Raw genomic sequence first — 15,296 nt, 5'->3', positions numbered from 1 at the left:
GTGTCAGGTGTAAGGCTGTGTTCATACACGTGTTTTTTTCTGCAGCAAATCTGCTGCTAACTTTTCTCTGGCAGGAAAACAGCTGCGTTAAAAACTAAGGTTTTGTTGTGTTTTTTCCTGCATTTTTTTGACCACCCATTACTTCCTATGGGTGAAAAAACGCAGCAAAAACGCAGGTGTGTGTTCTGCTGCAAAAACGGTGAAAGAAGTGCCATGCTCTAGTTTCCAAATACCCAAGCAAGGCAGAAAATACGCAGCAAACAAAAAGCAACATGTGTGAACAGAGAATTCTGGTTTCTCATAGATTTTGCTGGTACTGCTAGATGCAGCTGAAAATGTGCATAAAAACCTGGAAAATACGCAGCAAAACACAACCCGTGTGAACATCGCCTAAGGGGACATTCACGACCCAGGGGCGCAGCTTCGTTTCCATAGAAACCCTCCTATACCCCGTCACTGCAGCGTCCAGGCGAGGTCACGTGACAGCAGACCCGGAAGTGAAGGCGGAGACGGCTGTGCAGGCGGCAGTAGTGCAGCTGACGTCAGAGCGGGTGACGTGTCTGAGGAGCAGGAAGCGATTGTACCGTGACCCTCAGTGATGGCGAGCTCCGCACTGCTGCTGCTCCTGCTGGCGGCCATCCCCAGGCCCGGGGCCGCCTTCTACCTGCCGGGCCTGGCTCCTGTCAGCTTCTGTGAGCAGGGGAAGGAGACGGCGGAATGCAAGGTGAGCGGGGCCTCCCTGTCATGTGACCCCGGCGGTGCAGGGGCTTGGACCTCACTGTGTGCACTGTCTGCCTGTGGGGTCATCAATCTCCAGGGTGCAGGGTGTGTGTTCTCATGTATCGGGGGATCACCCCTATGTGAGACCCCATTAATGAGAGAACTGCCCAGGAATGGCCGCCATGTATTCCTACATATCCCCTGCAGTGTCCGGGGTGGAGGAAATGTCTCCTGGCCACTGGTCCCCTGGCCGAGCCCACCTCATACATGGGTGTCCTGGGCTCAGATCCCACCAGGACACCACCTGTAAGGCGTCTGTATGTTCTCCCCGTGTTTTGGGGGTTTCCTCCGGGTTCTCCAATCTCCTCCCTTACACAAACTGAAGGGGAATTTATTTTCTGAGCCCCAATGGGGACAGCGATGATTTCTGTGTTGCTCTGTAGTATTTGATGGTGCTATACAAGAAAGAGCAATAAATGACTGATGTCCACGTATGGAGGAGATGGCATCTGCCAGGTGTATACCTGTGATGGATGCCGCACACCAGGCATATCACCGCACCAGTAGGTTATCATGTTACAATATATATAGTAAGTAGTAGCAAATGCAATTGTGCGGAGCAGAAGAAGAAAAGATGTATTGCACCCAAGAGAGGTGAGGCGTCCTCCATGCGAGCTGTCCCAGCACGTTACAGATGGACAATGGATACTGCCGTGTAAAGACCCCTTATATAATCAGTGTATCAATACCAGATACATAAAGGCTTATCTGGAAATGAGTTCTGTCCCTTTTACACAAGCTGATCCAGGCAGTAACAAGACCCCCGATCAGGTATATCTGGTGATCATTTACTGCCCTGTTAATACAGTGATCTGCGCAGAGAATACGGTTGTCCTGTGTGCACAGAGTATCATCTTATTAGCAGCACATCTGTCAATAATGATATATGTTTTTATGCTGGTATATAAATCACTGCACCCAAGGAATCAGCGATTTGCTGGCCTGGATATACTGGCTGATAGTTGGGAACAAGTGTCCTTAGGCTACGGTCACACATTCAGTATTTGGTCAGTATTTCACATCAGCATTTATAAGCCAAAACCAGGTGAGGAACAATCAGAGAAAAAGTATAATAGAAACAAGTCACCAATTCTGTATTATCACCCACTCCTGGTTTTGGTCTGCAAATACTAATGTCAAATACTTAATGTGTGAATGGGGCCTTACAAAAGCTTGTTCGCCAATGGGCCAGGACTGCCTGTACGCTATGTTCACGTGATCAATCATCACGTGTAGACTTGCTCTTGTAGTCCAGAGCTGTATTTATAATTCTGCAGCTCTATAGTGTAGTGCCCAATAGAAATGACTCTTCAGAATCAAGATCACCAGAAAAAGCTTTGTTCAGTCACTGCTACCACTGAGGTAAAATAATGATCAGTACATGACTATCTACATTTTCTATAATGGCCCTTACTCTGTGCTGTTCGCACCCATTGGCTGTTGTGATGCCTCATTGTGTAGTGACCTCTCCCAGCTATTAAACCTGACAAACCTGTTACTGACATGTCACCGTGTACCGGTTTAACAAGCGCCAAACTGTCTGATTTGATTGAGTGTCTTTTCTGTTTTTTTGTAATGTACATATTCATAGAATCATATTCACATTGTGCAGACAGGTCTGCTGACCTGTTATCCAAAATGTCAGGAAGTCCCATTGTGCCATTTGATTAATAGCAGCTGTAGAAGGATACAGCACTCTGAACTCGGGATCCGGTGTATTCTTGAGGTGGGTGCTTCCTCCATCCCTCTCACGGGTGACTGACGTGCTGGGTGTATACATGCAGGTACATCCATCCCCGATGAGAAGGTGGAGGCGTGAAGACCCCAGGCTCATAGTTCTGATCCCAGTATGTTCACCCGGTGGGCGCTCCCTCGATTCCCCTCATGGTACATCTGCAGGTATACACACAGCATGTCAGTCACCTAAGAGGGCCGGTGGGAGCTCTCGTCTCCTGTGTACATGTATTCCTTCTTAGCTGCTATAAGCCAAATAGCACAATACTTCAATACTATTTTATGGAGGAAGTGAGATGTGTATATCATATTGCATGGAAATGATGCAAGAAGTGTCTCTCACCAAGTGTAAAATTTCACCTTTATTGTAGTCCATGATCAGTGTGTTATATCAGGATAATGGAGCAAGAACGGCAACAGCGATTTCACATACATCCTGTTTCTGGCCTGACTTTTTTTTTGTCCATTAATATAATTCTGTTGTAAAGCGTGTAGTATAAATCAGGTTGTGACCATGAAGTGGGCACTGGAAACTAATGGTGAATAATCAGATGTTGTATTTTTTTTGCTATATTTGAGAGGGGGTGCTTATGTGGCACCCCAGGGGTCTGGTTTTCCACAGTAACAGCAATGTTATGTCTGAGAGCAGGTGGGAGGTCTCTTGGTCAGGGATCCTATGCATGCCACACCTCCTGCCCAGTCCTGGGAGGGGAAGAACTTCCCTTATATAAACCTAGGGCTGAGGCAGGGTGAGTGAGTAAAGAAGCAGAGAAAAGAAGCAAATATAGGAAGAAACAACAGGAGCTCTGTGGGAGCAGTGTTACAAGGAGTCAGGGGCTGGCAGCTGCAGAGCTCACCCTGACTGAGAAGTTATCACCGGACCCGGAGTCCGAGGCTGTGGGGACTAACTCCTATCCAGCAGCAGAAACCGACCGGCAGGGGATTGCAGGTCCTCTGGCCCAGAAACCCGAAGGCCCCGAGTCACCGGCCATACGGGTGAGCACCACACGGTACACTCAGGGACGTGGGCTACTTATACCCGCCTCTAGCAAGGTAGCCAGAAGAGTATCGTTAGTTTGGGAGGCCTACAACTCCGCCTGGCCAGGGGAGATCCCATCTGCTCAAGGACTGACCAGGCCCCAATCGCTAGCCAGTACTCCGGGAGGGTCTATCTTTGTCACCAGTAAAGACCCTGAACTACACAGTACCGTCTCCGAGTGGTTCCTGCTACCCCCATCATCCACGTCGGCTGCCCTGAGGCCATACCCCTCCCGTTGGGGGTTATACTATCACGCTGCACAATCCTACCACCGGCCTCAGCGGTCTACCCTGCAGCAGCAGCTCCCTGGCTGCACTCAACGGGTGGCGTAGTCGTCCAACATCTACCGCTAAAACAGCGCCACTTAGTCTGACTCCCTGGGCACGGACCGGATCACCGCCACGAGACTACAACCCTCAACAGATCCGGCTCCGGGTAAGCTCCCGCGTGCGCAACGCAGCGCGACACAGGCCCAGGGGCGCGTCACTTACTTGTTTTTAAAATGAATCATTCAGTACATTTTTGCTATGTAATTTAAGAGAAGCATGATGTAGGGGCAGAGACCTTGATTCCACCGATGTGTCACTTAGGCTGCGTGCCCACTATGCGTTTTTGCCGCGGAATTTCCACAGCGAAAACGCTTAAAAAACGCTTGGTAATACGTGCCCCATGTTCCCCAATGATAATCCGCATGTGCTGTGCACAAGCTGCGGAAATTTCCACTGCTGATTATGATTGCGGAAAAATCCGCAGCATGTCCATTAATTTTGCGGACACGCAGCGTAATCGCCGTCATTGACTTGCATTGGACCGCGTGACATCCGCATCACTGCGTCTGCACAAGTGGATATCACACGGTTCAATGTGCGGATGGTACCCAGGTCTGGAGGAGAGGAGACTCTCAACAAGACCTGGGTACCATAGAACCTGTAAAAAAAAAGAATTTAAAATAAAAAATAAAGATTATACTTACCTTCTGATGTCCTCCCAGTGTTTTCTCCCCTCCGTCTGGTCTGTTGTATGGGTCGCGGTGTTGTGAAGGACCTGCCATGACGTCATTGAGTCATGTGACCTGACACATGACTCAATGATGTCATTCTTCTTCTTTTTTTTTTTTTTAAACTAACTTGGTCACACTACTATAAATCCATGCCGGTTGCATGTATTTATATAGTGTGAACAAGTTGTCAAGCACTTTTCCAAGTGATGCTAAAATCGCTTGGAAAAGCGTTAAAAATATGCAGCATTTCTGCATCGTGGACACATAGCCTTATGGGGCTGTTTCCTGTCATTTTATTCAAATCACCATTTTCTATGCTGCAGATATAGCAGTTGTCTAAATGTTGAGCCCTATATAAACCCACCTACACCCCTTTCTGCGTATACTGTGCGTAGGCAGTAAACTGGCAATCACTGGTGGGGTTACACAGTGCATTAGGGACGAGGGTTACATGGCACAAGACAACTAGCCCTCTAGTGATCTGATGGTAGAATTCTGATTTTATTCAACCTACAACAAACAGTCTAGTAAGTGACAAATCACTGGAACCAGGGTCTCTGTCCCTATGCCATGCTGCACTCGCAACAAAAACCTGCCGTCAGATTTCCTTTAAGTAGGGCACCCGGTTAATGTCGGTGACAAATCCTCCTTGTTGTATATGTGCAGTATCTTTTCCCCCACCTGGTAAGTCAGAGTGCTGTATACTGACTCATGGTACCAGTGACATGATCTAGACCACTTGTTACACAGTGGTACATGTAGTCAATGCTGAACTATAGGAGACGCACTAAGCATGTGTGCTTATGGCTTTTTTCTGCAATGCCAAAAACCCCTCTGTGTGTTAAATCTACAGTGCTGGTTAATTTACCATTTGTTTTTTTTCAAAGTTTTTCTGTGGCTGAGGATGAGATTGAAAAGATATGCAAATATAACCTAGAATAAAAGCAATGTATAGAAAGCCTACAGTAAGTAAATGGTAACACATGAAAAAATATCGGGTACGAGACTTTATTTTTGATCATAAAAGCCATTCCACCACGACAAGGTGAACCCAATCAGGATAGTCCCTACTCTAGTAACTCTCCTCGCTATGTGTCTATGCAGATTTTCACTCTCATCAGAGAGAAGCTGTTTGATAATGTTTCTTCCCTGGTAGTCCACCTATTTTGCAGGGGGAAGCAATGGCCTGTCTGGTGTAGTGCTGTTTCTTTAAGACTCTTTAAAAAATATATATATATTTCGCTTTTTTAAAAAAATATGGCATAATGCTAGGATATGCCTTCACTTTTTGATCGATGCAAGCACAAACCTTGTGGCTATAGCTCTGGTGGAGCATTATTCCTCTGTATAGCTCTGTTCCCCACTGAACATAGAGATGGCATTTCCTAGCTATATACTAATAATTTTGCGTTTTTGATGCAGTTGTTCTTTTTACTGGTAAAATACTTGTAAAAGCAAAAGCACATTGAAAACTGCTTAAATGCTAGAAGTGTTTTGTGGAAAGACGTTACACACTACTTCTTTGCCTTAGAATTACTTATGCAAAATACTTGTCGAATCTAAATTAAAAGCGGGGAGAAAACCCACAATGAGTCATATGTGTATTGATTTCTAATTTAATAAATGAAACAAGGTGATCTAGTCATTATCAGATGTTTCCGATATTAGTAGTTGGTGAGAAATCTGTAGAGGTCACAGGATATTTCATCATGTCGGCGCCCTTATCTTGGTGTCATGTGAGTAAAGAATGGTGCTTCCTGGCTTATGACAGTGACTTCTATTGTTATCAAGTCATGATCTCTTCAGAGAGGAGCTGGTTTTAGTGCATACAGTATATTGTACATCAAACATAATCACGTTTTTATAACGGCATAATCTTTTTATGCAATTGAAATAAAGCCTAGAATAAAAATATAATGCGAAGGTACATCACAGTATGGAAATAGTAACACGTATAACGAATAAAACAGTGCTTTATGCTTTTTATTTTATACATAAAAAAAAAAAAAAAAAAAATGTTAGCCTTTGACGAGGTGTACCTAATTAAGGTGGTTCCTAACTCCATTATTCATCTTACTATGTGCCAACAGGCCTCAAAATAGATGGGGGCAGAGCAGGACCTGGGTCTGACAGTGTTAACACCGGCCTGTGGAAAGCGGAGCAGATACAGGTGCACAGGCCAAGGGGGCTACCTCCACCCAAATGTAATGTGCACAAGAAGCAGAAGCAAAGACCAGGGCCAGCACACCTGTCAGTATAAGGCTATGTGCCCACGTAGCAGATTTGATGCAGAGCGTTTTGCCTCTCTCTGGCAGAAAAAAAGCATGCTTTTTGTTTTTTTTTTCATGCGTTTTTCCAAGCGATTTTGATCATCACTTGGAAAAATGCTTGACAAGTTGGTCACACAATATAAATTCATGCAACTGGCATGGATTTATATTGTGTGACCAACTTAGATGCTTTAAATGCTGCATCTATAGTAAAAAAAAAAAAAAAAACAAAACCCAAAAAAAACCAAACCTGTATACTCACCTCTCCAGTCTGCTCCCGGCGGCGATCCTCTCTCCTCGGCGTCCCGCGGTGTACTTGCAGGACCTGCGGTGATGTCATTTAGTCAGTTGATGGTCACGCGACCATCAGCTGACTAAATGACGTCACCGCAGGTCCTGACAGTACACCGCGGGACGCCGAAAAGAGAGGACGCCGCCGGGAGCAGACAGGAGAGGTGAGTATACAGGTTTGTTTTATTTTTAACTTTTTATTTTTTTTTCACGGCGTGGTTCCCGGTATGAAGGTATGTAGTCTCCTCTTCATCCTGGATACCACATGCACCGCGATTACGCCGCAAATTCGCGGCCATTGAATTTAATTGAAACCCAGCAAATCCACATATACCTGCGGGTTTGCTTCGTTTCAATGTTCCTCAATGGCAGCAAATTTGCGGCGTAATCACAGTAGAAATGGTCATGCTGCGTTTTGCAACGCAATGCGAATTTGGCGCGCAAATTAGCTCATCATGTGCACAGCACATCCGAATTCACACTGCTTTGCATGGCAGACGGTTTTACAAGCGTTTTCACGGCCATAAAAAAACCCCGCAAAAACCCTACAAGAGCACTATGTGGGCACATAGCCTAAGGCCAATATGCAGGTGCAGATATGTTCTGTGGCCATTAATGGACAAGTATCATCTAGAAAAATAACCATAATGCTTGGGCTCACTGCGGTTAGTAAATAGTATCACATAAAAAACCATGTTTAATGGCCACAGCATACACCTGCATATTACACTTATACCAACAGGTGTTCTGGCCTTTGTTTTGGTTTTGCTTTAGTCTCTTGTGTTCAGTACATTTGGGGTGTGCCCCCCCCCTTCCTCTTGACCTGTGCACCTTTATCTCCTCCACCTCCACTTTCCACAGGCGGTGTTAACACAATCAGGCCCAGGTCCTGCTCTGCCCCTTGTCTATTTTGAGGCCTGCTGGCACATAAGGAGAGTTGGTAGAGTTGGGGGTGGCTTTTTTTTTTTTTAGTCAAAAATGCTAACTAAGTACCCTAGGGTGTGTTGTTTTTTTTAAATTATACATGGGTTACCATTCATTTACCACCTTCTATTCCTTTTTGAAAGGCTAGAAAGACAGTGAAGGTGCTCCTGAATCCTATGGCCTTCATGAGCTAAACTCCATCTCTGCCCATCTAGTTTGACAGCTCCTCAGTGTCCCTCTTGCTGCTGGAATCTCATGTAACTCAGCACAAGCTGCAGCAGGTCTGTTAGGCTGGTGGGGCGGAGCCGGATTACGATTGGACGCATGAGAAAGGGGTGGAGCCCGAAATCTGTAAGGTTTGACGGGCTGCTATACACCATGTAATTTGTATTGGATGCATATACCACTGATCCTATGGACAGTATACCAATAAATGGAATCTGGGATTATACAGTGAATATGTTCTACTGTCTGCACCTTGTCACATGTAAGTGCCAATGTTTTTATAGAGCATCTAAATTGTATAGGGTTACAGTGTACTGTGCGCATTTCATCTTTATTGAGCACTGAAAATGGCAGCAGCTGCCCTGAGAGATATTAGTGTGGTGGACGTTCTGACTAGGGTAATACACCCATACATAAAACATTACAGTGGTGCCACCTTGGCATTGCCATCACACAAGATATGCATGAAGTCTGGTACCAGTGCTTCTTTTAAATACTAATTGCAGCTTTCCATTTCTTCCAGTCTGACATTGAGCTGTTTGTGAACCGACTTGACTCCGTAGAATCTGTGCTCCCTTATGAATATGCTGCGTAAGTTTATCCATGTTAATAAAGTGTTGGTCATCAATATGCAGGGCCACTCCATTTAACATCCTTGGGGCCTCTGCTGTGGGAAGGTGAAAAATGTTCCAGTCACCCCAATATTAAAAGTGCACTTTAAAGGTATTCAACCTATAAAAGTCACCCAGACTGGAGTACAATATCCACAAGATTAAAATATACAATTACAATGAAAAACAGATGATATATATCCAAGAAGAAAAAAAAAAAGTTCAGAAAATATCTGAGCCATTGCAAACATGGCTAACTCATTATTGGGTATATAGCAAAATATATATGATTATAATGGACAATCTTAAGCTTTAGCGGGAGGTCAGTCAATCTATAGTAAGAATAAATCTAAGAAAATTCCAATAGTGAGGTGGCTTTTATGGGTGTTCACTATTTGTCCAAGTTTCAGCTGAATAAGCACCAGATTAGGTATATAGCATGGTAGCTAGACAAGGAGTCCTACATACTCAGACGTAATACATCATATAGACAGCCTACCCATGATAATGTGCCAGTGCAAGGTCCAAGGAAGATCCCCAAAGCACGTTTCGCATATGCTTTCACACCCCTTGAAAAAGCATACTCGAAACGTGTGTTGGAGATCTACCCTGGACCTTGCAATGGCACTTTATCATGGCTAGGCATTCTACAGGTGCATCTCACAAAATTAGAATATCAAAAAGTTGATTTATTTCCGTTCTTCAATACAAAAAGTGAAACTCCTATATTATATAGAGTCATTACAAACAGAGTGATCTATTTCAAGTGATTATGTAAGCCATAGTCATCATAATTAACAGAAATAAACACTTGAAATATATCACTCTTCTTGTAATGACTCTATATAATATAAATGTCACTTGTAATGGTAATGAAGAACTGAAATAAATTAACTTTTTCATGATTTTCTAATTTTGTGAGACCTGTATATGATGTATTACGTCTGTGTATGTTCCACTCCTCGTCTAGCTACTTGCTATATACCTAATCTGGTGCTTATTCAGCTGAAACTTGGACAAATAGTGAGGTGGCTTTTATGGGTCTTCACTATTTTGTTAGATTTATTCTTACTGTGGATTGAACCACCTCCTGCTACCTGTTCATTATAATCACATATATTTTGCTATATACCCAGTAATGAGTTAGCCATGTTTGCAATGGCTCAAATATTTTCTGATCTTCTAGTGGCAACTTTTTTTTTTTTTCCATAATATTTGTTTTTACTTGTAATTATTCAAATACAATATTATATCTTTTAATCTTGTGGATATTCTACTCCAGTCTGTGTGACTTTTATAGGTTTAATATTATTAGGAGTTTACTTTTCACCTTTACTGTTTTTGATATTTTTGAAAGGGTGGCCATGTGGTTTAATTGACAATTTGTTCCTGGCTGGTCTATTATTTAAATGTCCTGTTAATAAAACATTGCCGGATATATATGCAAATTGCCTCTTCAAAGAGGAAAAGGACTTGAACTCTAGCGCCACCTATTTGAAGTAGCAATCCTAAGGCTATGTGCCCACGATGCAGAAATTCTCAGGATTTTTTCCTGAGCGTTTCTACACCTCCCTGGCAGAAAAAACGCATGCGGATTGTACATGCGTTTTCCTGCCAGGGACATGCGGATTTGAAGCGTTCTTCACATGCATTTCCGCATGCGGGTTGACAAGCACCTTCCAAGCGATTTTTAGCATCACTTGGAAAGTGCTTGTCAACTTGGTCACACTATATAAATCCATGCAACTGGCATGGATTTATATAGTGCGACCGTAAAGAATGGTAAAAAGTAAATAAATACTTACCTTCTGATGACCCCCAGAGTCTTTATTCGCTCCGTCCTGGCTTGCCGACAGCTCGTGGTACACTACACTGAAGGACCTGCCGTCACATGACTGACGTCAGCGCAGGTCCTTCAGTCCACCGCGATCTGCCGGCATGAGAGGAGGAGCACACCGTGGGCCATCAGAAGGTAAATATAACATTTATTTTTTATTTTATTCTTTTTTTTACAGGTTCTATGGTACCTGGGTCCGGAGGAGAGTCTCCTGTCCTCCACACCTGGGTACCATCCGCACATTGAAACGTTTGGATTCCGCATGTACATATGTAGTGATGCGTTCCAATGCAAGTCAATGGTGGCGTAAACGCCGCGCTTCCGCAAAATAACTGGTAGTGCTGCGTTTTTTTTCCGCAATGATAATCTGCAGCGGAAATTTCCACAGCATGTGCACAGCACATGCGGATTATCATTGGGGAACATGGCAGGCCTTCTACCAAGCGTTTTTTAAGCGTTTTTGCCGCTGCGGAAACGCTTAAAAAACGCATCGTGGGCACACAGCCTAAGTCAATATCGACCCTTTTAATGAGCCTTGCTATATATGACTTTGGATAAATGCCAAACTAGAATCTTTATTTGCTGACTCATGTTTCGGTTTGTTGCCCCTTCTTGGTAAAAAGCAAGAGATCTGATATGGCTGTATGACAGACATTATGTCATTATATAACATTTATTCTGTCTGGCACTGCAGAGTTAACAATGTTTGCTGTTGGCTTCCCGCTGAGTTTACAGTCGTAGATGGGGAATTAGAGCCGCAACCCTCCCTAAGATCAACTTCAGGGACCCCTCACTAAATGGGGATTATGTCCTGAACTTGTGGTTTGATTATTGGAAACTGTCTTGTGGGTTTGTCTAATTGTATTTTTTTTTTTTTACTCTAATTAAAAAAATAAATAAACCCATTTTGTCTACCTGCTGTGTAATAGTAACATTTGTTACAATTTTATTTTTAAGGTTTGATTTTTGTCAAGTTGAGAAAGAAAAAAGGCCATCTGAAAATCTGGGCCAAGTGTTGTTTGGTGAAAGAATTGAGCCGTCTCCATACAAGGTTGGTGTAGATTGTATTTCCGTGAAAATAAATCATGGCTTCTATGTGGATTATGCAGTGTGCTCATTTATTGGAGCCTATGAAATTGTAGCTTGAGCATACAGTGAAAATTAAACTTTGTACTGCTCTTAGATCTTCATCTATTGTACCTATGTGCAGTCTTATCGTCAGTGCTCCCCCTTTGCATGATAGAGCTGTCTGAGCCTGACAGTTTACACTACCCCTCCCCCGTCTCTGTAGCTATCCTGCGGGCACACCCCTCTAACAAAAGTACAGACAGTATGCTTTAAAGGGAATGCGTCAGCAGAAAATAACCTAATTGCCTAAGTTTTAATGTTGAACATGTAGGCTGCAGGTTTGATTTTGTTGATTTTGGAGCTTTAGTGAGCCCTATTGAGGAAATTTAAATAGCAGGTTAGAAAGTATTTCTGTGCCTTCCGGAATACACACACCACAAATATTGGTAATAGAATTGTAGGTTTATTGTCAACACGTTTCAGAGTCCACGGACTCCTTCCTCAGGACAACCATACATATATGGTGAAAACAAACAACGTTTTTAATTTATGTCTTATTCATTGTTTCCATACTCAAGAACAGATGGCTTTTCACTTGTATAGCTTACTACACTTTGCCAAGGTTACTGGCCACCTCTGCAGTCTACCAATGGCTAGTGTACTAGGATAGAAGTGCAGTGCTTACAAGCTCTTTGCTATATGACTTGGAAGTGCTGCTCTGATGCTGGCCAGATGGCTGTATCCGGACCACTTCAGTGCCCCCTTCACTCTGATGCTGCACTGGCAAAGCTGCCTTTTCTTACAGCATGGGAGAGCCACTGGTGCGACACTGCTGCTGGTCCGAGCTGTTAATCAGTACCACAGCGAGCAGGTAGCCTGGAAGCAATGGAGAGATGTGCTTCTGGACACACAACACTGGATAAACTGTTTAATACAAATTTTAAAATATTATTTTGTTTTTTATGTAGTTTAAATTTAAGGAAGAAAAGAAATGTGAGGATGTTTGTTCCAAATCCTACGTAACTACAGATGCTCTGAGTAAGCAGAAGTTGGAATTCTTAAAGAAGAGCATGCTGCTGAACTATCAGCACCACTGGTGAGTGCGGTCTACCAGGGTCTCTGATTGCTTCTCTTTTTGGACACCTCAGAAAGACCCCTAAAGAGAAGCAGTCATGTTGGATAACATTATTAATCTGCATATATAGGGTTAATAGTGTTAAAAAGGTGCCCAGACACCACATTAAAAGCACTGATGCTGATACAGCAGGTTCCCTTTAATTTTGGACTAAAATAGCAAGGGGGTCTCTCTTGTTTGTATCCGGTATCTTTGTCCGTTATTGTTTTTACTACATGCTGATTTCCTTAAAAGTGCTTTTCTCATAAAGATCATTTGAATGACTGAAAATTATATATATATATACTCACTGTGTAGCCTAAGGCCACTAACCTTAGCAGAATCAACAGTTTGTTGATGTCAGGCAATCCCTTCCTGATATGTGACTTAATTTTGTCACGTGGTTGCATGTATACGCATTGGGCTCAGAAATTGAGCACACTCCATACATGGATGCTGGCTGTAATTTATAGCCGACACCTACCTGTCTCTGCTAGGGTTCGCACCAGCTATTAACAGGGCTTAATAATGGATCATTGGCAATATACTGCAATAAAGTGCTATTGCAGTATTAGACCCCCTGACTGCGTACCACTCTATTCCAGTCATTTGAGTGGGGTTGTAGCACAGATGTCATCTCTGTGCTCAGTATCTGAGTTGTAATTATGCCCACAATCAAAGATCAGTTGGTATGGAGGCTGCAGAGACGCAGATTACAACCGTGACTGTTCAGTGCTGCATCTCTTCTCAGACGTCAGAAGTGGAGTGGTGCATGGCGGAGATCTAACTTTTATTTTCTCCCTTCTTAAAGTTCTGATTTACACAAGCATATGTTTTATTAAAAGGTATTTTACTTTTAATGTTCCAGCATGACTTTAGATAAAGACCTTGGGGCTCAAGTCTGCAGTCACATACTGCGTGCTGTGAGAATTGGCAAGTCTGCAGTCACATACTGCGTGCTGTGAGAATTGGCAAGTCTGCAGTCACATACTGCGTGCTGTGAGAATTGGCAAGTCTGCAGTCACATACTGCGTGCTGTGAGAATTGGCAAGTCTGCAGTCACATACTGCGTGCTGTGAGAATTGGCAAGTCTGCAGTCACATACTGCGTGCTGTGAGAATTGGCAAGTCTGCAGTCACATACTGCGTGCTGTGAGAATTGGCAAGTCTGCAGTCACATACTGCGTGCTGTGAGAATTGGCAAGTCTGCAGTCACATACTGCGTGCTGTGAGAATTGGCAAGTCTGCAGTCACATACTGCGTGCTGTGAGAATTGGCAAGTCTGCAGTCACATACTGCGTGCTGTGAGAATTGGCAAGTCTGCAGTCACTCTCTGACTCCGGAGTATGCAAATCACATACTTGCGGTCAAATGACCACCCGCTGCAGACACTGGAGAATTTTGACAGTACACACTGTGAGGATTCACAAGTCTGCAGTCATAGGGCGTAACTGCAGACTTGAGCCCCAAGCTTGGACAACCCCATTACCTTGGGTTTACAGGAACAACTGTCTATAGGTAATCTGCTGGTTGCTTGGATCCTGGACGGGTTTCTGCAAATCCATGGACCATGAATAGAGGTCGATCATGTGCACCTCTGCTCCGTTCAGTGGGATTGCAGAGCCATTGGATCCCACAGTGTTCAGCATCTTATCCCTTTTCATATTGATTGGGAATAATTTTTAAAGTTTTTTTCTATTAAAAAAAAAAATTAGGACAGTTTCTCATCTTGTAAATTCTTTTTAAAATAAGACCTTATTTAAACCACATGGTGAACACCACAAAAAAATTGCTTCCCAAAAATTGAATTAAAAGGGTCCATAAGCCATGGACCTCACAAATATTGAATTATTCATTACTTTTCTATATTTATCCATTTCAGGATTGTTGACAACATGCCAGTGACGTGGTGTTATGAGGTAGAGGATAAAAAGAAATTTTGCAATCCTGGATTTCCTATTGGTTGCTACATAACAGAGGATGGTCATCCTAAGGACGCTTGCGTGATAAATGTAAGCATTTCCAATGCAGCGGGTCTGCACGTCACAATATGAATTTCTCCTGGACCGACAATTCTAACTTATTGTAATTGAGCCTGCAACTGGTTTGGAGAACTAGTAATTGTTTCCAAAGCTCCCAAATGTCACCTTAAAATTACTTTAAAAAAAAAGCAAATAAGGAAAATACTGAAACTGATTCAGAACAAGCTGCTGAATACTGTAAATCCCTTTCTGTGCTGAGGAATGGAGCGTCTTCTTGGTTCTCTACAATATGGTGTACATGGTACACAGGGCTGTGGCGTCTGAGTCTGTGTCCATTTTTGTGTAGTCAGTATAAAATGGACCGACTCCGACTCCTAAAATTGGGTTCATTAGTACAATGCAGGATATGCTGAATATTTTTT

General features: G+C 43.3%; 1 protein-coding gene across 1 annotated transcript in view; it reads left to right on the top strand.

The window, feature by feature from the left end:
- Positions 1–486: 486 nt before the first annotated feature.
- The window catches only part of TM9SF2 (transmembrane 9 superfamily member 2), a 32,163-nt gene continuing 17,353 nt past the window's right edge, over positions 487–15,296 (top strand). Inside the window, exons 1-5 of the mRNA XM_073664216.1 lie at positions 487–724; positions 8,787–8,854; positions 11,669–11,762; positions 12,748–12,875; positions 14,775–14,904. Of these exons, the coding sequence (XP_073520317.1) occupies positions 599–724; positions 8,787–8,854; positions 11,669–11,762; positions 12,748–12,875; positions 14,775–14,904 (546 nt within the window). The 5' untranslated portion in view covers positions 487–598. The remainder of the gene's footprint in view (positions 725–8,786; positions 8,855–11,668; positions 11,763–12,747; positions 12,876–14,774; positions 14,905–15,296) is intronic.

This window comes from Phyllobates terribilis, unplaced genomic scaffold, assembly GCF_046119375.1.
Source record: "Phyllobates terribilis strain yellow unplaced genomic scaffold, ASM4611937v1 Scaffold_2__4_contigs__length_985480577, whole genome shotgun sequence".
NCBI classification, from domain to species: domain Eukaryota; kingdom Metazoa; phylum Chordata; class Amphibia; order Anura; family Dendrobatidae; genus Phyllobates; species Phyllobates terribilis.
The sequence above is the reverse complement of the archived record's forward strand: the minus strand, read 5'-3'. Positions and strand labels throughout refer to the sequence as shown.